We start from the raw sequence: 22216 nt of genomic DNA, 5'->3' as shown, positions 1-22216 counted from the left end.
AGACCCTCAGCCTGCGCTCTCGCTCTGCCTGTAGGGACGCCATGCTGTGCCCACAGCCTCCAGCACACTTCCCGGTCTTTGCATGCCTGCTTGTAGCCGCCTCTCAGGCCTCTCCTCGGAGCCCCTCCTGGGCACCCTCGGATGGAACCCCGCCATTTCCTGCGCCGCACTCACTCCTGTGGGACAGCTTCTCGTTTCTTGGTGACATCAGCGCCGTGTCCCAGAAGCCTCCTGTGGCTTTCATCGCTGCAGCCCGGCACCTAGAGCAGAGTCTGAAAAGCACTGGTCCCAGGAATCTCTGGGAAGAATGGACAGGGCGGGTGTCACAGGTGGTGTGAAGAGTCTAGGGGAGACGCAGAATTGTCATGGCCATCACTCAGGATGTGCTGTCCAGTGTGCGAGGTTGCCCTCAAGCCTCCCACAGCCTGTGCCTCCTGCCAGTCTCCTGTGTGTTGGAGAAGTTGTGCCCCTCTGTCCAGCTGGCCCTGACTTGAAAATCCCAAACCCACAGGGCTCCTGACCCTCCCTCCCACCTCACCCCAGACACTCTCCCCGCTTTCCAAGGCTTAACTATGCATTAGGTTTATTTTCATCGGGAATAAATACGGGCTTTAATACAGTGTAATGCTTCCCACTGAGAAGTCCCTCCGAGTGCTTCCCCGGTGTCTCAGTCACGTTTCCCACAGTGGGAAACAAGGCCCAAGATGCTGTGCAGGCATCTGGAGGCAGCTCTGGCCAGCAGCTGGCCTCGCGGTGGGAGGCGGAGTCCCCAGGTTACATTCATCTCCCACACGCTGACTGGTCCCCTTGACACAGCCCTCCATGATTGCCAAGACCACAGATGTCCCCATGCACAAATGCCTGGGGCCTGCTGGGACACAGGGCCACGTGAAGGCGTGGCTGCACACCGCAGCTGGGGTGAGCTGGGATCTGCGGAATGCTGGCGGGAGTAGCCGGGCTTCTCCCATGGCAGGGGACACCACAGCACACGCCTTCCTCCCCCAGAGTCCTCGTGACACGGAGGGGAACGAGTCACGTATTCTGCTCCTTCCTTCCCGGCAGGATCTGGATGGAGGGCCTGGGCAGGACAGCTCTGTCTCTCTGGTCTCTCACAGTGATAGGGACAGGATGCAGTCACTCAGGCTCTCCTCCTTCCTGGAGCTCTGCGTTTGTAGCCCTGTGGACCTCAGACCCTGCTTAGAGTAAGACACTGGAGGAGAGGCTTGTTTGGAACTCGCCAGCTCCCTTTCATGAGCAGAACCCAGCCACTTCTTAGTGCAGCCGGCCCTTGCACCCCCCGAGGGCCTGCTGAACATGAGCTCCCTGGGTCACTCTTGCCTGATCCAAACCCATCGTAAGCCATGAGTCAGTTTCTCTTTTTCACTCTCCTTGGCGTATTATTGGCTTGGACACTTGTCTCCCTGTCAGCAACTCCATTAGGAGCTGGGACTTGTCCATCTTTTTTTTTTTTTTTTTTTTTTTTTGGCTTGACACCTTGCACGGGGACTTAACTTGGTGCCTCTTCAGGCGGTTATGCAGGAATAATGGATGCATTAATCCAGGCAGCCTAGAGTAACTCTCTGTGCCCTGCAAGCCATGGCTGGCGATATCACAGAAGCCTGTGCAGTTCCAGCCCCATGGGCTCCTTCTCCGCCAGCTGTCCCCTCTCTCCCATCTGCCCGGCCCTGTCAGCATCACAGAGGCCCTCTGACTTTTACCCAGCATGCCCAAGGTGTCTCCTGATTCAGGCCAGCATGTCCCTTGGGCTGGTGTGTAGTGTCATGGAGTTCCCTTAGAATGAGAAGTGATGCATCCCCTGGGTTAAGGAGTTCCCTGCAGGGCCGCATACGGAGAGCCAGATGGCAACTTTTGATCCGTCTTCCTCTCAGGGTTTCCTATGCACACGTTCCCTCAGAGTGTGGCCACCTGGGGTTTGCTGGCGAATGGGCCTGGCGCATGTCTGTCTCCTGCCCACCTGCACCATGTGCACGTGCATGGCCCTGTCCCATCACAGTTCAACGTGCTGTGACGTCACAAGCGTGCTGTGAGGCTCCTTTGGTCGTGATGTGGATAGAGAGGAGGAGAGTTGTAGTCTCCATGTGGCTTCTCTTGGCCCCAGAGACCCAGGAACCCTGCTCTGTCCCCAGGCGACAGCTGGAACTTCAGTGCCTTGTGGGCGTCAACCCCGCTGTCTGCTGTCGGCTAGTCTTCAAAGTACGGTGGCGAGGAGAACAGAGAGCTCTTCCTCTTGCTCCCGCTGTACATCAAGGAGACACTTTTCTTCTTTCGGTCAAAGGGGGCGCTGTCGTCACTGGTTAGGGACAGGTAGGAGGCGATGCTTTCCCGAAGGCCGTAGCTGAAGAGGGACTCATCCATCCCGAGGGGGTTCGCAGCTCCCTCACCATCTTCCTGCAGTCTGCAAGTTGGGAAAAGAGGAGAGGGTAAGGACAAGCGAGTGAGAAGAGAGGAGGGAAGCCGGGTTCGTGCTTCTCAAACATGCTGTTCTGCTGGTTCTAGCACTGGGGCACCCTGTGACCTTGGGCAAAGCACTCAGCGCGCCTGAGCCACCGCCCCTCACAAGGCTCAGATGTCCAACAGCAGTGAATGTTTCTCTGTTGTGTTTACAGGAAGAGCAGTTTGCACGTCTCCCAGGCAACTCTGGTTTCTGATTTCCTTTGACTTTGACAATGGTATGTCTGGATGAGCATTAATTAATGAAATAGCCCACCAGCCCCAAAGTACAGAGAGCCCTTAACATGTGATGGCTGATGCTAGGATAAACAGAACGAATCAGCGGGAGGTGTTTTTTCTTTATAGTAAATGAAGCAACTTTAGAATTTTACTAGTGTGCTTAAACTTTGTGAATGGGATTAAATCATATTAAATTAAATTTTCACAAAATTTACTTGTATGTGACTCTCTGGGAGTCTCACATATAGAAGCTAAGTGACGTATCTCAGTGAGAAGATGTCCTGTTATCATTGCGTGGGGACTCATGGCACCGAGGGGCGTGGCAGAGAGCTGCCATAGGCTGCAGGGGGCCTGAGGCTGGGGCTGCCTCCCAGAGGTCTGTACCTGCCCCGGTACTCCCAGGTTTCGGCAGGGCCAGCTGACACTGGCCATGGTGTGCCTGTGCCAGCCTCACATGCTTTTTTGTGCTCCCAAGTGTATGGAGGACATGCACGCGCACACACACACACACACACAAACCTGGATACCCTCTTCCAGTCGAAAGTCTTCTGGCGCAAGGTGACCGGCGAGCTGGGGGCCCTCACTGCCGGGGCAGCCGTGCTTTGCGTCAGGCAGGGCGTGGTCAGCACACAACATAGGCCGTCAGCCACCTCTGGGGAGGGAAGCAGACAGTGGGCCCGGGGCTCTGGGGACGCCGCAGCCGGCGTGGAGTGAGGCCTGGGACCCTGCCCAGCACAGCTCCTTGAGCCAAGGTCAGAATGAAGCCTGGCAGGCAGAGGCAGGATTGTGAGTGAGGCAGGGGTGAGGCAGTGAGTTAGGCAGGGGCAGGGGTGAGGCTGCGAGTGAGGTAGGGGCGGGGTGAGGCTGTGAGTGAGGCAGGGGCATGGGTGAGGCTGCGAGTGAGGCAGGGATGAGGCTGTGAGTGAGGCAGGGGTGAGGCTGTGAGTGAGGCAGGGGCAAGGCTGAATGTGAGGCAGGGGTGAGAGCGAGTGAGGCAGGGGCGGGGTGAGGCAGCAAGTGAGGCAGGGGCAGGGGTGAGGCTGCGAGTGAGGCAGGGGCAGGGGTGAGGCTGCAAGTGAGGCAGGGGTGAGACAGCGAGTGAGACAGGGGCAGGGGTGAGGCTGTGAGTGAGGCAGGGGTGAGGCTGCGTGTGAGGCAGGGGTGAGAAAGTGAGGCAGGGCAGGGGTGAGGCTGTAAGTGAGGTGGGGGTGAGGCAGCCAGTGAGGCAGGTGCAAGGCTGCGAGTGAGGCAGGGGTGAGGCTGTGAGTCAGGCAGGGGCAAGGCAGCGAGTGAGGCAGGGGTGGGGTGAGGCTGTGAGTCAGGCAGGGGCACGGGTGAGGCTGCAAGTGAGGGGTGAGGCTATGGGTGAGGTAGGGGTAGGCAGCCAGTGAGGCAGGGGCGAGGCTGTGAGTGAGGTGGGAGCGAGGCAGCCAGTGAGGCAGGTGCAAGGCTGTGAGTGAGGCAGGGGCGGGTTGAGACTGTGAGTGAGGCAGGGGCAGGGGTGAGGCTGCGAGTGAGGCGGAGGCGAGGCAGCCAGTGGGGCAGGGGCGAGCTGTGAGGCCGCTCTGGTTTTGAGCAGCGTTAATGTGCCCGGAGGGTGCTGGTGCAGGGTCCGGAGCAGCCAGCCTGGCTGTGAGTGCCGGCTGTGCCCGATGGGAGTCATGGCCCTGCACCTCGGAGAACCTCGCCTGCTCCGTGGCAGTGGAGGGGATGAGGTGACAGGTGACAGCAGCGGCAGCCTGGCCCAGCGGGCGAGCCTCAGCAAGGCGGCCTCTGGTTCGTAGGAAGAAAGGAAGGGAAAAGAAACGGAAAGACGGGAGGCGAGGAGCAAGGGAAGGGAGCCATGGGAGGCAGTGGGGGTGGGGTGGCAGTGAGGAGGGCACAGGAGCACAGGGAGGAGGCGGGAGCGAAGACCCAGAGGCAGAAGAGAGCACGGGGCCCAAGACAGAGGGGAGGAAATCTCCAGTCTACCCCATGTACTCGGGTGGAGAGACAGGAAACCGAGCGAACCCATTTCTGTCTCCTTGGCTCATGCGAGAGAGCTGAGCTCCCAGGGACATTAAGAGAGGCCTCCGGATCTGGGAGCCCAGGTCCCCATGGGAAAGAGGGGTCTGAGAGCAGGTGCAGAAACTCTGCCCCTGGTTTAGCCTGAAGAGCCCATGCTGCTTCTGCCCCCACCCCGGGAACACAGGGACTAAGTAGCCACAGACGTGCAGTGCCCTGGTCTCCAGCAGGACAGAAACCCCTGCCCCTCACCGCTTCCTGGAGCCCACCTGTCACTGCTTTCAGCACCATGCCCCGACCACTTCCCCCTCCCCACCCGATTTGCCAAAGAACAGAGGGAAACTGTAGCCCGAGAAGCACACCAGCCCATCGGGCAACGATGCCTTGTTCCGTGGGTACAGTGGGACTTTCCCTGTGGACTCAAGGGTCCACCCACATGGGGCCTTTCGGGAAAAAGATGAGGTGGCACGGTAAGGTCAGTGGGAAGCATAACTAGATATGAATCTCAAATAATTTGCCTGCCATGGCTGGAAATTGAAATGCCCTCCCGGGTTAGGAGGTGAGGCAGATGGGGTGAGAGATTGGCAGAGTCAGCTCGGCCATGGCACAGTCCTGGCCTGCTCGTGGCGCGTGTCCCACCTGGGACAGGTTAAGGCTCTGTTTTTCCAGGCACAAGCACTCCGCCTTATAAGCTGGTAGCACAGGCCGAGGGCTGAGCCAGCCTCACCCCTTCATCTCATGGAGGCCCACATCTACTTGGTGCAGTGGAATTTTCCAAACCCATTTGGGGGTTGAGGAAACTGAGGCGCCCAGGGTCACGTCACGCTGGGGACGGAACATGTGACCATGTGACCGAAACCCATTTCGTTGACGCAGAGTCGGGCGGTTGGTCTGTGAGCGCCACACAGCTTCTGAAGCAGAGAAGCAAGGCGCTCCCCCTGGGTCTGGGTCTGGACGCACCAGTGTGTCTTAGCCCAATCACTGCTGGCCTGGTTGCTCTGCTCCCACTCCCTGAGCTCCGAGGTCAGCGTCCCCAGGCCACTGCCCTTTCTCCTCCCAGCCATATCTGTGCCTCCGCTCTCTCAGTAACCTCCGTGCATGAAGTCTTCTAGGCACCCAAGATTTCCCTGTGCACCACTCCTGCAGAGAGGCATTTAATCCCCATTTTATAGATGGAAAGACTGACGTTCTGAGATGTTAGGCGATCTCCCCAAAGGCACAAGCGCAAGAACCGAAAGCAACCTGCAAAACGAAGCTGTGTGCCAGATCTGGCGCTCTGCATCTCTGACTCAGTGCCTCCAGGAAGAATCTCTGCTCTTTCAACTTGGGGCCCTCTGCCGAGGTCAACTGATGACCGGGACCGCTGAGTGACACGACAGCTGGGGCCCAAGGGTGAGATCCTCCCCCAATCCAGTGACCCAGGTGGACGCAGGTGTTCTGGACCCGGCCTCCTGCTGGCCTCCCCTCCCGGTTTGTCAGCACTTTGCTGGGGCAGTAACCTTCTCATGTTTGCTTTAGTGTATGCAAAACTTCTGGTCTCCACATCACTTTGATGATTGTTATTAAAAGCCAAATACCACAAACAACCTGTGCTCATACCCAGTAAAAACGGGCTGTTTCCAGGACTCCCTTCCTCTTTCATTTTTAACGAGCTGCTGGGTTTTCGGGTATCCCAGGAACCACCTTAGATATCATTTTTTCTGCATCTGGCACATACCAGGCTTGGCTGGATACCTTAGAGGACCCGTGTGGCCGGTCACCCACCCTCCATGAGTGGAGAGCACAGCTCTGGGTGGTGGAAGACGCTGGCCAGGGTCTCCCACAGCCGGATGCCAGCTGGGCCCTGCCTCTGGCCACACCTAGATCTCTTTATCACCTGCTGCTTCTCGTAGGGCAGCGGTGACAACACAAGGCTCTTTCCCCCTTGGAATACCCTTCATGTCTTTGGTTCAGGACCCCAGAGCCTAAAGAACAAATTCCCCCAGGAGCATGAGGTCGGCACCCGGAAGGGGTGGGAACAGCTGCTTCTTCACCTCCTCCGTCTGAGCCGAGGAGGTGCGAGGAGGAAGTCCTGCCCAAGGAAAGGCTGAGGCGAGTTGGTGGGCGCTGGTGGTGGTGTGCCTGGCACCCTGCACAGCCCCTTGCCCACGCTCCCTCTGTGACTCCTCAGCACCCCTGGGAGACAGGAGCAATGAGTACCTGCCTTCCACCAGTACAGGGAGGGAGGCCCCAGGAGGCAGTGACCCTGCCGGCACCTGCCCAGCTGGGACCTGGGACCTGGGACATCAACACGGCACTTCCCAGCTAGTCTCTGGAAACTTAGCCAAATGCCCAGCACTGACCTCTTTCCTGTGGGGACAGCGTTCCAACTAGAGCTGGCGTGCAAACCTTCCACCATCTGACTCCGCTCTCTCTCTAATCCCACTGTGCCCCCTCCCATGTGAAAGCACACCCTCCCCCGGGTGTCTGGGGCAGAGGCAGCCTGGGAACCTCTGGACCTCGGTCCTGGGTGCAGGAAGGACTCAGAAAGGAAAGAGATACAGTTCCTAGTCTTAGAGCTGGTGGGCAGTGCAGACCAGGACGGGACTAACCGGGCCACATCCAGGGGCTAGGGAGCGTGTGCGTGAGTCGTTCCCCTGTGGCTTCATCGAGGAGCTGGGCTGCTGCTGGCCTCGACAAGAAAAGGGGAAATGAGTGGCCCTGCGGAGCAAAGCCCCGAGGGCCGCAGCAGGCAGGAAGTGCAGCGTGCTTGTGCTTGTGGGGATGGGCTTGCTGTTGTGTCCTGTTTACAGGTAGGAAGAGGGTGGGGTTGAGATGCACAAGGAGCAGAAGTAAATCAGAGGCGTTTGGGGGATGAGCCGGGCACAGGCCTGCCTGCTGGCGCCCCCGGGCAGGTAGCTAGGCGCCTGCCTCCTGGTCCTCACCGAGGGTTCCTTACCGGAGTAGTGGTTGACCAGGTCCTCCAGGCACTGGAAGGTGAGCCTCGGGGAAATGTAGTACCAGTTGTTGGGCAGGCGGAAGATGCGGTAATGCTTCACCTGCCTGTGCCTCACAGATAGCGAGTAAAAACCTGCGGAGGCCGAGCAGACGTCAGCGGTGCCCACACGTCCCCATCCAGGGGCAGCCACCAACAGCCCAGCGCCAGGGAGGCAGAGCGTTACCCCCACTGTCACTGGCAGTCCACATGCCTGGACCCTGGGACCCAGTACGGGTTCCCAAGTGCACAGGACTAACCACCCCCCCCTCCCTCCCTCTCTCCTTCCCTCTCTCTTTTCCTCCCTCCCTCCCTCTCCCTTCCCTCCCTCTCTTCCTCCCTCCCTCCTTCCTTCCCTCCCTCTCCCCTTCCTTCCTTCTTATCTGAAAGACAGAGATCTTCTGTCCACCCTCCATTTCCCCAAATGCCTGCAACAGCTGAAGCTGGGCGAGGCCAAAGCCAGGAGCCAGGAACTCCATCCAGGTCTCCCGCATAGGGGGCAGAGACCCAGCTGCTGGAGCCTTCTTACTGCCCACCCACTACCAGGGTGCAAAATAGCAGGAAGCTGGGACTGGGAGTGGATTTGGACTCAAACCCAGGCTCTCAGGTGTGGGACACTGGTGTCTCAAACAGGGCTCAACCACTGCACCAAGCACTCACACCCCCTTGCCTTTTGAGGTGGACGTTTGGGGTGCTTCCTCGTGCTTTTGCAACCCCTTAGGACAAACTAAATGCGTAGTTGGGTTACAACCCGGAGATCCAAGATCTGTGGTCGTTCCCTGTGCATGTCTCCATGGCTGTCTTCTTCCTTTTGATGGTGGGGTCTTACAGTCCCACCCCCTTTCCTGTCCCTTGAACTTCAGCTGGGTTTTCTTAGAGAGCAAGCGGCTGGTAAGGCATGTTTCTAGGTATGCCGAAGAAGCGTGGGAAAGCCGTGTGGTTCTCCCATCAGCGTTTTTGGACCCAGAGAGGAGGACCTCAGCCACCTGCCGTCACTTTTCTCAGCCTTGATTTCCCCAGCTGAAACAGAGAAGTGGACTTGGGTGGTGTTTGGGGATTCTGCTTTCTCTGTCTTCTGGGAATTCAGGACTGGAAAAACGCTCAGGAGGCCACGAGACGGGAAGAACTGGTGTCTGTTGAATCTCGGCTGTCAGAATGGAGCAGGGGGCTGAGCTGTTGCTAAGCAACATCTCTGTCAATCCTCCAAAAGATCCCAGGAAGCATTGTCCCCAAATGTTTTAGAAATTGGGAATACAGGCAGACACCCAGCGTGGGAAGGGCAGCCCTGCGTGTGGCTTCCTAGCAAGGCACCACCAAAGGTTTGTGTAAAATGGGATTAAATATAAGCTTATTGTAGGGCAAAAACCTTTTGAAATCCATGTATAGTTTTTTCATGAGTTTTTTATGCATGGATTTCAGTTTTGTCTCACACCAAAAGTAAGTTATCTTTTGCTTCCATTTTCCATGAACTCTTTGAAGTGCCTGCATAGACCCTTCTGAAGGATGTACTTAAATGTGCCTCAGGCCTGCCCCCTTCCTCACCCCAGCGAGTGACTTCTCGTCATGTCAACGGAAACTGGAAGTATGGTCAAGGGCAGTGGGTGGAAAATCGTCAGAACTCTGCGTCCCCAAGGGAGCTGCCTGCCACTCCCACCCCAGCCCGCCTGCAGATCTGCCTGAGGGCATCTTCATGTTTGGATGAGCTGTGGTGCCCACACTGGGCTCTTCTTCCCCGTGGCTGTGCCAGCTGAGTGGCCCTGAGTCTGGGCATCTTGCCATGGGGACCCCAGGGACACGCACATGGTGTTTTGTTTCTGCCTTGCTCTTGTACTCCCACAGTGCGTTCAGGTTTCTGAGAGCGAAGTGTTGCTAGGAGGGTCTTGGACCCCAAGTCCCTGCTTCCCCAGTGCAAGGCTGCTGCACCTGTTCCCTAAGGGCTCCAGGAGGCGCTGGCTCTTAGTAAGTACGCAGGCAACACTCTTAGTAGGTGTGCAGCACCCCTTCGACTGCGGGTGTACATGAAGCAGGCTCAGAGCTTGCAGGAATCTTCTACATGTGAAGGGTTTTATTAGCTATGATTTAGCTCGAGGAAGTTGTAGCGGTTCGGTGTTCTGCTTCTGCGAGTTGAAGCCTTTGGTACTAAGCTCTTGTCTCTAGTTAACCCCCGTGTTGTAAGTAAGGGAGGCAGAGGTCAGGGTTGGTTAATCCTCAGGGCTGAAGCTGTGACTTGAGACTTTGCTGGGATGCAGGACCAAGAGCCCCTGCTAGGCCTGTTTGCCCTGGGGCCAGGCAGTCATAAGGGAGCAGGTGGCAGTGGCTGTGTGAGCACAGGCCTCTGTGCACCCTGGTTCTCTAAGCTGCAGAGGGACCTCCCACCGAGGGCTTCCTGTGTGGCAAGAGCCCTGCAGATGTTAGGACATTTGAATCTCATCACAGCCTTACGAGGGAGGGGTTTCCTTCCATTTCACAGATGAGAAAACTCAGCCACTAATCTGCCCCATCACAGAGGCCAGGCCAGGCCTACAGCAGCGTCCACGCTCTGCCTGTAGCAGCACATCGCCCACACCTGGCATTCACTTTGGTTCTCACTTGATGGAAGGCTCTGAGCGGGGCCAGGGAGAATGGCCCCTGTTTCTGGTTGCCTGGCTTTGCCTGCCTCCCCAGTGGGATGTGGGCTGCAGGGCGCTGACCACACATGGCGGATTTGCATGCCCATGGGAAGAGGTTAAGGGAGTTCTGTACTGAGTCAGCGGGGGACAGACCCTGCCTGTCTGCCCTGAGCACAGAAAGCTGGGCCGCTCACCTTTCTTCGTCTCACTCTCTCTGATCATGAATGAGCCGATCTTCGTATCTGGCAGCTGCAGCAGCTCCTCGGCCTTGTCTCTGCCCAGCCCCTCAAACAGCCAGCTAGGAAGTGAGAAGATGGCAGTGAGAATCCCGAGTGTGACCTGAGTGCACCCCCCACCCCCCAGTCACCACCACCACAAAGGGCAGGCAGGCCAGCAGTTATCCTGGTCATGTCCAGGTGAATCTGAAACTCAGGCCTGAGTGATGTAAAGCTGCTGGAATTGAAAAGACGGGGACAGGTGCCCTCTCAGTCGTTCATATTTTTAATCTTCCAAATAGAATTTCCTGGGCACCTGTTCTGTGCCAGGTGAACCACCAGCTAACGTATGATACAGCAATGCACAAGATGTCTTCCTCGTCCTCTTCTCCAGGGCTAGCAGGGGCGTCCCCAGTCCAGATGATGTAACTGATGCGCACTGCAACACATGCTGACGTGCCTGTTGGGTGCTTTGTTTACTGTGTGTCTCTCTGATCGTCTGCTCGCTGTAGGGATGTGCCTGTCGTGGGGCTGTGGCTTTGTGTCCAGGGTATTGCTGTTGGTATATCTTTGTGAATGAGTAGCCACAAGGAAGAAACAAATGGCAGTACAGCATTTCACTGCCCTAACAGGTGTCACTTTGCATTCATTATATTTCCTGGTTGTCTCCCCTGTCCTCACAGACTTTAAACACACTTGTCATTGAGCTACACGCTTATGTGAGATTCTTGCTTTTTCATTTGGTAAGGAAAAGCAGGTGTTGTGCTGTGGCCCAGTTATCCAGTAGAGGGTTCACCTGCTGTAGGGGAGCCAGCCCTTCTGAGTGCTCTTAGCAAGCTGCTTTGGACACAAGGGATCTGTGTTCCCAAGAGAGGCCCTTGCTTATCCATCAGATCCACCTCTGGCAGATCTCAGCAGGGAAGGAAATACTCCGCTGGCAGCTGGCTGGTGTGTCCTCAGGAGCAGGTGCACACTGCCGCGTGAGAGACCCTGTGACTCAGTGAGTGCGCCCTGGCTTCTATGCCGCAGGCCCAGTCCCTGCACACCATGGCTACTCATGACCGTGCCCTGTTGTGCGCTGCTCCCATCCTCCGTGGCACAGGAGCAGGTTGGTCGAGTGCTCTCTGAGCGCACCCTGGGAGAAGACCCAGCGTTGCAGCAGCAGCTTTCCCTCAGCTGTGCGCTGATGGTTGTAACGGCTTTGTTGTGAAGACCATGGCGTGCTGCACTGGACCAAATAGCTCAGCAATTTCTCCGGTTTGCGTAGTGCATGACACATTAATTATTTCCATGTATGTGGCAAGCACTCGTGCGTTCAGGTCCTTACATGAAAGTCCACTCCCAAGGATGAAAGCAACACAACAGTAACAAGAGAGCGCTAACTCAGGGCCGCCTCCTGGGGAAGCACGGAGAAGCGCTCCTCACCTCGGCCCTCTCACTGTCTCCCTCTCCCACAGAGGGGTCAGAGTGCTGAAGTGGTTTGTCCGAGTAGCCATGTCAGCGACGGACACAGTGAGACCTGGAGGGCCTTCTGCAGGGACAGCCCTGCTACGTCCCGGTCCTTGACCGTGTTGCCCCATTTGTTCGTGCTAAAGACTGCTGTTGTGGCTGTGAGATGGGTAGCTCGGAGGGCCGTTGTGCACCCATCTGGGTTCTCGTGGCTCCAGCTCCTGGCCGCTTCAGCTCCACGTCTTTGTCACGGAGGCCCTGGGCACATTTGCTAGAGGAGTGAGGACCCAGGACCCGCAGCTGACCTAGGAGGGTCCGCGGCTCGCGGCTCGTTCAGGACGTGCCTCGCACCGCGGCCGCTGCCCCGCTTTCCCCCACTGTCCCCATCCTGAGCCCAGCAATCGTGTCGACTGCTCATAATTAGGATCATCGCTCCTGAAATCGTGGCCACTGGCTGCAGCCTCCAGGGTGTCCTCTGTTAGCTCTGCTTCGCTGGACAGCGTGTGGCAGGTGCAGTCCTCAGGAAGTTCACGTGTTGGTTATCGTGCATGAAAATGGGGCTTCTTCCGCCTTCCCCTTTCCCCACGTGTGGGGCGCCTCTTTGCTGGGATCCAGCTGTGGCAGCTTAACAGCTCAGGAGCCCGAGGCTCGAGGAGGCTCGAGGAGATTCAAGGAGGTTAGGGGGGTTTGCCAAGGCCCATCCGTGGACGCGGGGGAGCCAGGATTGGAGCCCAGGTAGGCCGTCCCCCCGTGCCCAGGAGGCCACAACACCTTCACCTGCACAACCACAGAGAACAGGTGCTGCTTTCTCCTCTGCCAAGGCCGACTCTGAGCTGTGTCTTCCTCCTCCTGTTGCACTCGCCGCGTCGTTCTTGGAGCATTTCCAGCAGTGGGTGCGCACCACAGGGCTCTAGCTGTACATCTGATGAGAAGGCAGCCGGGGTGGACTGAGCACGCTCTTCACCCTGGCTTTGCTCCCGTCTCATCCTCCTCACCACCCTATACTCGGGGGTCACGTTGTGACCCCTGTCACTGTGTCCCGGATGTCTGTCTGGCAGAGGGGGAAAGGAAACAGGCCTAGAAAGTTAAGTGCCTTGTCCACCGTCACAGGCCAGTGAGCGACCGAGGCAGCACTGGGCTCCAGACAGATAGATGTCTAGCCGCAGCTCCCTGCTGTGTGCTGTGATCGCAGCTTCTGAGTGTCTACTGCTGAGTGCCAGGTGTGCTGTGGTGTGGCCACGAGCCAGGTGCAGTGTGGGAGAGCCGTGAACCTAACTTCTTTCATTCTAGTGGTGGGGAAATTGAATCCCAGGGAAGAGTAATGAATTAGGCCAAGGTCTCCTCTTGACTCATGGGCCGAGTGGGGAGTAGGAGCTTCCCTTCTCAAGTCAACACCTTCCTTGCCATCCACACCAGCATGCTGGGCCCCCCTGTGAGCTGCCAGCATTTTAGTGCATCTGCCTGCAAAATGTACTCACCCATGGTAAACCCTGGCCACGCATATCCCGGGGATGTAGCTCTCTCGGCCAGTGCTGAGTGAGATGGCTTTCCACCAGCCCCCTTCACTGCAGGAACAAGGACAGACAGGACCGGGTGCGCAGGTCAATGACAGGGCAACAGATGAGTAGACAGCGATTGGAGTGGACAGCTCTCTTCCAAGGTCTGTCCTTGACCACAGTAACCAGAATCACTCCACCAGAAAGTCTGGTTTTTAGAATATGTTCATCTAGTTGTGGCCGCCCACACCAGGCTAACTGGTAAACCATTCACCCCGGGTAGCACCAGCTGATGCGCCCAGCACAGGAGGCTTTGTAAAAATCAGTGTTTCCTGAGTTGCTGGGTACCCTGCCGTCGAGTCAGAAAGGGCTCCACATCAGTGGGGTTGTAAATAGAGGAGCTTTGTGTTCATTCATTGGGTTCTTTAGCCCATTTTGAGTTAGGCTGGAGAGACAACCGGCTGGAGGGCCACGTATTTTGCTCAACAGTGGCCGTGTTCTCAAACCCCGAATCTTACTTCCCTGTCTGCACACCGCCCATGTGATGGGCGCTAGGCCACTGTGAGAAGCAGAAGTTGACTCCCAATCACTGTCAAAAACCAAGGCAAGCGAAGGAAATCTTTATCTCCCAGGCAATGAGGAGCCATGGAGGAGAGTCGCAGTGTGCACCAGGTTTCCCGTCTCACAGGGGGACCAGGGGCTGACTGCAGCTGGATGACTAAAGCCATACGCTAGCCACACCCCCTCAAACCGGCTTCACCCGCTTTTGAGGGTTGTGAAAGTTTTGCAAAGTGAACTCACTCGGATATCACCCGCAGCTTTTCCCCACGGCGGAATATTGGGGGGCTGATGTCAGGAGATGGGTAGTCACTCAGCACAGCCAGGAAGTCGCTCTCCAGACCTGGGGAGACAGAGGCACTGGGTGTTTTTACTCACCTGTCCTGAAAGGCGCCTGGGAGAGGAGGGTGTGGGGGTGATAGGCTCCTCGGGACCTTTAGCCGGCAGGGCCTCCTCTTGAGGGCGTGGCAGGTGCAGGCACCTGCAGGAGCCTGGGGGCCGGTGGCACACTCCTGCCCTCCAGCTGCCTTGGCTCTGGTGTTCTCACCTGAAAAACCAGTAGCCTGAGACCTGTGAGCTGAAGTCCCAGGACTGGGCTTCAGGTCCTGCCCCTGCGTCTCCTTGCCTCAGTCTTTTCCTCTTTAAAAGGGTATAATAACGCCTCCCTCCAAGGTCCTTAGGAGATAAGATGAATGTTTATAGCATCAGCTCCTGATGTTAAACAGACGTTTAGCTAGTAGTCAAGACACCTGCATCCCGTGGTAGAATACCTGGGTTCCAGTCTAGCTTCTGACTGCAGATTCCTGCTAACACAGACCGTGGAGGCAGCAGTGATGGCTCAAAGAGTGGGGTCCCTGCCACCCAGTGCGGGACACCTAGATTGAGTTCCTAGCTCCCAGCTTCAGCCCTGGCCAGCCTCAGTTGGTGCAGGCATTTGGGGTGTAAACCGGCAGATGGGAGTTCTGTCTCTCAGATACAAAGAAGTCCCTCTTATTCCCATTGTCTCCAGTCCCCTCCCTGGGAGAAGAGCCCTGTGGCCCCACGACAGGTGAGGTCACCGACTCTGAGGTGAAAGGAAACAGTTCTCCTCCTAGAATGAGGTGGGCTCTTCAGAGTTTGTGGAAAATGCATCGTATGCAAAAACCATGCACTGGTTTCAGAAATCTTTGCACCAAAATAAGCTGCTTCTTAAAATTCCATTTTCCATGAGCTTTTTGAGATTCCTGCATGTGCTAAGGCGCTAAGTTGGGGATCTTCTGAGTAGAGACTTTTGTCAGGGGTGAAGAGGGAGGAAGAAAAATGATATTTGTCATTGCATGTGTATGGAAAATAATTCTAGTGAGGTCTTGAAAAGGAGGGAACGCTGTGTACTTGGTTCATGTGACCACAGCTTACACAGAGATAAAGTGATAATGTAGGAAGCCGCTTTTATTTTGAAAGGATTTGTTTGTTCATTTGAAAGGCAGAGTGACAGACAGGGAGAGGCAAAGAGAGAGATTTTCCATCTGCTGGTTTACTTCCCAAATGGCCACAACAGCCAGGTCTGGGCCAGACTGAAGCCAGGAACCAGGACCTCATCCTGGTCTCCCACATGGGTGGCAGGGGCGCAAGCACCCAGGCCATCCTCCAGGCCTTCCCAAGAGCATTAGCTGCTCAGAGGCAGAGCAGCTGAGACGTGCATCAGTGCTCCAGTGTGGGATGCCAATGTCACGGGCAGTGGCACAACACTGGCCCTGGAATTTGCTTTTTGATACTAAGCAGTACATCTGTCTTACATCCTTAGTGATTTACCATAATTGAGATGCACTAGGTGCAGGGTGATCTTGGGGTACATTTCTGGGGAAATCCTCTGTGTTACAAATTAGCAAATACAGTCATTGCCGGCTGTGCCAACGATCGCTCCACCTGCTGGCTGGGCATCTGAACTCAGAATTCTGGGGAACGCACCATGTGTTCATTCATCCAGCAGTTATGCAGAGAGCATCTGCCTCGAGCCAGGCATTGGTGAGCAGAGCAGACCGGGCCCCCAGCTCTCACGGAGCTCGCATACTAGAGAACAGAGACACCGCCCTGGCAGGCGTCATTCTCTGGTCCCTCTCCCCAGGGACCTGAGGAAACTCTGGCCCACAGGCGGGTGAGTTCTGTGCCTAAACTGACTGCCTACTAGGATCAAGACGCCCCCATGCTGGCACCCCCAGATCCTGCCTCTTACAACCCAGATGTCCCAGGGTCTCCGAGTCACAAGTCTCTTTAGCAAAGAAAGGTCGCAGAGAGGAATGAGTCAGAGGGATGGCTGAGGGTTTGGAGAAACGTTTGGTCACCAATGGGTATGTGAATCAGAGACAAGGTAGCACAGTGGACAGGGCATTCCAGTGGGCTGTGCCCTTGGGAAGGCTGAGTCACAAGGACGCCAGGTAAGAACAAGGGTTTCTGGGGTGAGATGGAAACAAAACTTGGTCTTTGGCGACCTTAGATTCCTAGGAAAAAGCATTGTGGGGCCATGGCAGGGCTGGAGAGGCAGGACCACAGGCCTAGCTCCCTGCCTACTTTCCCTGTGCCCACAGGGGCACGCCCCCACTTCCCGCCTCTCTGAATTCCAAAAACCAGGGAGCCTTTCCTTGTGTAACCTGGTGCTGGCTTTGAAGCCCCAAGTCCCGAGTTCTAAGAAGGGGCTGATCCAGATGTGGTGGGGCGAGTCGCTTATGCAAATCAGGAGGTCCTCCTAAGAAGAACTTGAAATTGCAAACACAACATGAGGGGCAGCCCAGGAGGACGACGGGCCTGTGAGGGGGCCTCAGGCCCGTGACTTGCTCGGCTTCCGATACATGGGCCCACGGGCTGGGGCAGATACACCCTGGCCCGGGCTGGCAGCATCTTTCCCTTATGCTGCCTGGGTTTCCTCATCTGTAGGACAAGCGGCTGGAGAATGGCTCCCTGATAGAACTCTGTTCTTCCCAGACTGATGGCCCCGTATCTGAAAGGACTTCCTGCTAGCACGCTCTTCGCCACCTCGGCTCAATGTGACAGCTCTTTCTCAAAGCTGCCAGGCTCCTGGCCCCAAGGCCCCTGCAGAAGCTGTTCCCTTAGCCTGGAGCACATGAACTGTCCCTTGGCTTGCTCCTCCCACCTCTGTCAACACCAAGGCCACCTGCCCAGGAGCTCCAGAGGAGCCTCAGCCTTCCTGCTACACCCATACCTCCGGCCCCTAGAATTTTCCTTTGAAGCCATTGTCCCATGGTGATGAATTGACAGCTCTCACACCTAGAAACCACCGGGAAGTTCTTGCCTTTGTGCTTCTTCTTAAAGACTCAGTGGCCCACCCTGGTTCTTGGCAGGGGGTCTAGTATGGGTCCCCGTTCCCTGCATCATCAGTGTTAGAAACCGGAAGGTATGGCGGTGGGGAAGGGGGCCTTTCTGAGCAAGCTGTGGGGCCGAGACCCCTCCCAACACGTCCCTGGTCTTCTGTAAGGTAGGAACTTCAAGTTTACTGCTGAAGTTCAAGCATATCGCCATGTCCTCCCGAGGCTCCTGGCTTTGTGACTGGCTGAGCATTTGAATTCCATCAGATGGGGCATGCTGAGGAAGGAGGTAGAATTATTGCAGGCTTAAGATAAGAAAATGAATTAAGTAAAGAAATATGTGCCAGGCATGAAAGAAGAAATCCAGAGAGAATTTTCAGGGGAGCTTTGTAGAAAGAGAATGGACTTTGAAATCAATCAGACCTGGCTTCAATTCCACCCTCACCGCTTAATAGCTCTGCGATTTGGGGAAAGATTTTATTTTTAACTAACCTGAGCTGGGCTGCTTCCTGTGTAAAAAGGGCGATAACCACATCGGCCTCGTTTGATTGGGGTAAGCATTCATGATAACTCGCATGTTTGGAGTCTGCCTCAGTGAGTGGCAGGCAGCTGGCACCCTTCTCAGGGGAGCAGGGTTACTGTTCCATCACCCAGGGCCAATTTCCGCCAACCGTGTGTCGATGGGACAATGTCTTCTCATCTAAACACCAACTCCATTTGGTGAGAACAGAAACTGAAGTTTAACATACACAGTACTTGCTGAGAGCTCAACTCAGCAGGTAAATGAGGAGGGGAGGAGCCAGGCCCGGCGGAGCTCAGCGGCTGCTGAGACTTGTTAGGTCTGCTTTTCAGGTGTTAGTCTTTGGAACATCATGATCACCTCTTAAGAATGTCATTCTGAATATATATATATAGAGAGAGAGAGTGTGCGTGCTTTCCTTCACTGGTTCACTTGTTCCAAATGCCTGCAACAGTCAAGGCTGGGTCAGCCCGAAGCCAGGAGCCTAGAACAAAAACTTGGATCTCCCACATGGGTGGCAGGAACCCAGGTCCTTGAGCCATCCCCTGCTGCCTCCCAGGGTGTGCCTTGGCAGGAAGCTGGATCAGAAGCAGAGCAGCCAGGACTTGAACCAGGCACTCCTGCTAGGAGACCTCCCAAGCAGTGAGTTAAACATCGTACCAAACGCCCACCCTATTCCTTAGTAAGAGCGGTAAATATTCTTAATAGCTCCAGTTGTACAGAAAGTTATCTTTGGCCCCAAATCTTGGTTTCTCCTTTTGTTACAGGGACAGATTGGGACCTTATAGTCTGTGAGGCTCTTTGCGTTTCCAAAAGCTGGGTCAGGATCTTTGACCTCTGAAACCTGGCCCATTTCCATCGAGTCATGCTGCCTCTGTGGGCTTGGTGACGCTCTAGCCCCTGGGAAGCAGACTAATGAAGAACGTGTCGGGAGAAGAGCCATTTGCCCAGAGGCAGCCACAGTCTTGGTGCGGGGAGAGCTTGCAGGTGGCATCCTGCTGACCCTGTGCAGGGCCCGGGCGGCAGTGCCCTGGGCCCTTGGACATTTCATCTAGCATCAGAGGTAGCTGTATGTATGTGTTGGCCTAAACCTTTTTCCTGCCAGAGGCCATCATTCATGGGTCATACAAAATTACCAACTTAAAAATTAGCCTGCTGTATACTTAATGAATTTCGAGTGTCGCCTGCGGTTGCCTTGACAGGGCCAGGCCACCTGTGTCCTAAAGCAGGGAGCAGGACCTGCACCGCCTCCTCCGTATTTGAGACTAACTGAAGACGGAAACTTAGCTGAGAGGGAGCTCGTGCCATGAGGACCCCAACCCTGGGCAGCCTGCAGACAGGGACCGATGCATCACCAACTACACTTTCCTTTCCTCCGTTGTTGACGTCAGAGAGAAGAGGAAACAAAGTCAGGACGGGTGATAAGGGAAATTTTGGGGGTGGGGTTGGGGGTTGAAAAAGCACCCCACCAGTGCTTGATGTGGTTGCCTGGATCACAGACTGGGTAGGCCTGGGGAATTCTCTCAACCAAGGGGTGGAGGGGTGGGGAGACCCCTCACCTTCTCTGTAGAGATGCCCTCCCACCCACACAATGGAAAAAGAGAAATTGACTTCATTACGATTTGCATCTGAAAAAGAAAGGCAGATGGGCCAGTCCTTAGAGGCCACTGTTTGCCTGAGGCTTGTTCAAGCATACCCTGTGCCCTGGGCTGGGAGACCACAACACAACAAGGGCTGGGGCAGGTGCTTCCCGAGCCCAGCCCTGCCCTGGGCATGGCACTGTCAGATTTCTAGCACTGGTTCTTGGCCAGCAGTGGAGGCTGTGACCTGAGCCAGTTTGGAGAAGGTGAAAATGGAGCCCAAGCTGCCTCCCACCGTGGCAGCATGCAGGGGGTGGCCTGCACAAGGGCATCCTGTTCTGGGCTCTGCATGGGAGGTAGAGAAGCCCCTCTCCTCCCGGGCCCCCAGCACACACTCTGCTCCACCTTGCACGTGGACTCCTGGAGAACATTCCTCCTGTTTGTCCTCCTTTCATCTGAGGAGGGGAGTCACTAGAAAAATAAGGGCCAGTAAGGTTGCCCTTGGGTCTGACTGGCAGGTGGAGCTGGCAGTCTCCCCACGTTCACGTTCATGAGTGGCGCAGCCGGCAAGGAGCAAAAGCCAAAGGCAGGGCGGGATCCGGCGTGGTGGGCAGGATGGCTGTCTGTGCTCTGGGAACTCTGCCCAGTGCGGTGCTGCGGGACACGGGGCAGCCCAGGGTAGTCATGGTGCAGGAGATGCACACCAGGCCCCTAGCAGGATGGAAGGTGGGAGGCCAGAATGTCCTAAAATTGCCCTTGGTGTTCACCCTGCAGACGCTGAGGGACACGTGGCCACCCTGACCTTCCCCTTCTTGGCCCTCCAGGGCACCCACACACTGTGCCCTCTGCCCAGTGCCTGCCCCAGGAATCCTCAGCAGTGAACTCAAGGGCATTAGGGTCACCAGCACAGCTGAGCTGGGAGCACAGTAGATCTGACCCTTGGCCTTGGCCCTCTGCTCTCTGCTGTTCCTTCCCAGTGGCTGTGAACTCTTTGTAGCTTTGGGAATTTGGCCCAACCTGGTATCTCTTCAAAAAACCTGTATCAGGGCCAGCGTTGTGGCCTAGGGGTGAAGCCATCACCTGTAACACCAGCATCTCGTATGGGTGCCAGTTCATGTCATGGCTGCTCCACTTTCAATCCAACTCCCTGCTAATCTGCCTGGGAAAGCAGCAAATGATGGTCACGTGCTTGGGTCCCAGCCACCTACATGGGAGACCCAGATGGAGTTCTGAGCTCCTGGCTTTGGCCTGACCTAGCCCTGGCTGTCGTGGCCATCTGGGAGTGAACCAGTGGATGGAAGACCTCTATCTCGCTTTCTGTCTCTCTCTCTCCCTTCCTCCCTCTCTCTGTCTGTGTAACTCTGACTTTCAAATAAATCTTTAAAAATTGAAAAAAAGCTTCCTGGCCCGCAGCGATGAGGTGGCAGGCTTGTGCTCTACCTCTAGAAGGCTGGCCCCCTGCCCCTGCCCAGGGGACGCAGGAGTGCTTTCTTTCCCGGGCGTGGTCACAGAGAGTGTCAGCCTGGCAGCCGGATGCTGGTGATGCTCTTGCAGAGCTAACCGTGCAGACGGTGGTCAGTGGCTAGCTGGCTCTCAGAGTCAGCTGCCCCGGCATGGGGATCTGACTCTGAGGATAGCGAGTGACATGAATGGCATTCCTCTGCGAGCCTCAGCCTCCTCGCCTCTAAAGTGCAGGGACTGAGCTCACTGGTCTTGGAGAGCTACCTCCGCATGCCAACTCTTCAGCATCCTTGAGGGCTGCCACACACTCCGTCCTCTTACACTTTTCTGTACGTAGCGTTTGAGCACAAACACGGCACAGAGACCAGTGAGGTGACAGCCTCAGCAGGTGTCAGTGCCCTGTGGGGCAGTTACAACCACCCGTCTCCCTCGGGCTCTCCCAGGACAGAGCCAAGCAAGTGAGCCAAGAGTCAGACTTACCGTCCGAGCTGGGCAGAGGCCTCTCCGGGGGCGCCGGGGTGGACTTCACGCTGTTGCCCATCTGTCTCTCTGCTGGGGCCACCGGGGCCGCTCGGAGCCTGGGGCACAGGAGACACACACGGACAGTCAGCCACGCCGCGCGCCCTGGCAGTGGGGAGTGGCCCGGTTTAGAGTGCATGGTGCATCCTCGCGCAGCCTGCTCCCGGAGGGCGGCCGTTTGTGTGTGAAGATGCGATTCGTGAACTCGCTGACACTCGCAGCTCGTGCTCTTTTATCAAGGGAATGACAGAGACAAACCACAGAGAGGGAAGTTGCTCGCAGAGGCTGTTGGTGGCAGAAGTTTCCATTCCTCCGCTCTGAGGACAGTAGGCAGGGTTTGTGTCGGAAGCCGAGCGGCGTTTCCGGGGGCCCACAAAGGACCCGCGCTCAGGAACCCTGGCCACCAGCCGCCGTGCAGCGGGAATTCAGGGCGCACACAGCTCAGGAGTGGTAGAGGATGAGGGAGAGCCCTGCAGGTCCTGCCTTTTCTCATCTCTTTGAGTTTCTTAACAAGTGCGGTTCAGGGACTTTCAACTCAGCCATTGCTTTTGCGTGTCGCCAAGTCCCTGCCTCCATGAACCCAGTTTGCTGTGAAGGAAACTGAGTCTCAAAGAGGTGCCAGGTGCAGAGTCACGTGGCAAGTGGTGGTGGAGCTAAGATGTGCCCCACAGATGCTAACTTTCCCCTTTGCTCCGCTACCGTTTCCAGGGTGGGCTCTAGAGGAAGGCTACCCCACGTGCCTTCCGGCTGTGCACATACCAGGTGGCTGGTCTGCAGCAAGTTGCTAGATTTGCTTGCCTGCGGAGGGGGTGATTATAGGACAGCCTTGGGTTATGGCTAA

The 22216-nt window shown here is 56.4% G+C and overlaps 2 protein-coding genes across 2 annotated transcripts in view; one reads left to right on the top strand and one right to left on the bottom strand.

The window, feature by feature from the left end:
- TG (thyroglobulin) overlaps positions 1 to 22216 on the top strand; it is a 231540-nt gene that overhangs the window by 143601 nt on the left and 65723 nt on the right. The window lies entirely within an intron of this gene.
- SLA (Src like adaptor) lies at positions 1473 to 21514 on the bottom strand. The gene is made up of 7 exons (XM_062189444.1): positions 21337 to 21514; positions 14240 to 14339; positions 13421 to 13507; positions 10473 to 10576; positions 7634 to 7765; positions 3211 to 3343; positions 1473 to 2416 (listed from the first exon to the last, which is right to left on the bottom strand). The coding sequence occupies exons 1-7, from the start codon at positions 21512 to 21514 to the stop codon at positions 2203 to 2205; spliced, it is 948 nt and encodes a 315-aa protein (XP_062045428.1). The 3' UTR covers positions 1473 to 2202.

The sequence above is a fragment of the Lepus europaeus genome, chromosome 4, assembly GCF_033115175.1.
Source record: "Lepus europaeus isolate LE1 chromosome 4, mLepTim1.pri, whole genome shotgun sequence".
NCBI lineage: Eukaryota > Metazoa > Chordata > Mammalia > Lagomorpha > Leporidae > Lepus > Lepus europaeus.
This window is presented reverse-complemented; position numbering and strand designations above follow the sequence as displayed.

Excerpts from the sequence above, each read along its gene's own strand:
- SLA (XM_062189444.1), bottom strand. The coding sequence starts at position 21,514 with ATGCACTCTAAACCGGGCCACTCCCCACTGCCAGGGCGCGCGGCGTGG. Across the intron at positions 14,340-21,336 it reads GCCTCTGCCCAGCTCGGACG|GTCTGGAGAGCGACTTCCTG; the intron begins GTAAGTCTGACT and ends CTGTCTCCCCAG. Across the intron at positions 2,417-3,210 it reads GACTGGAAGAGGGTATCCAG|ACTGCAGGAAGATGGTGAGG; the intron begins GTTTGTGTGTGT and ends CCCAACTTGCAG.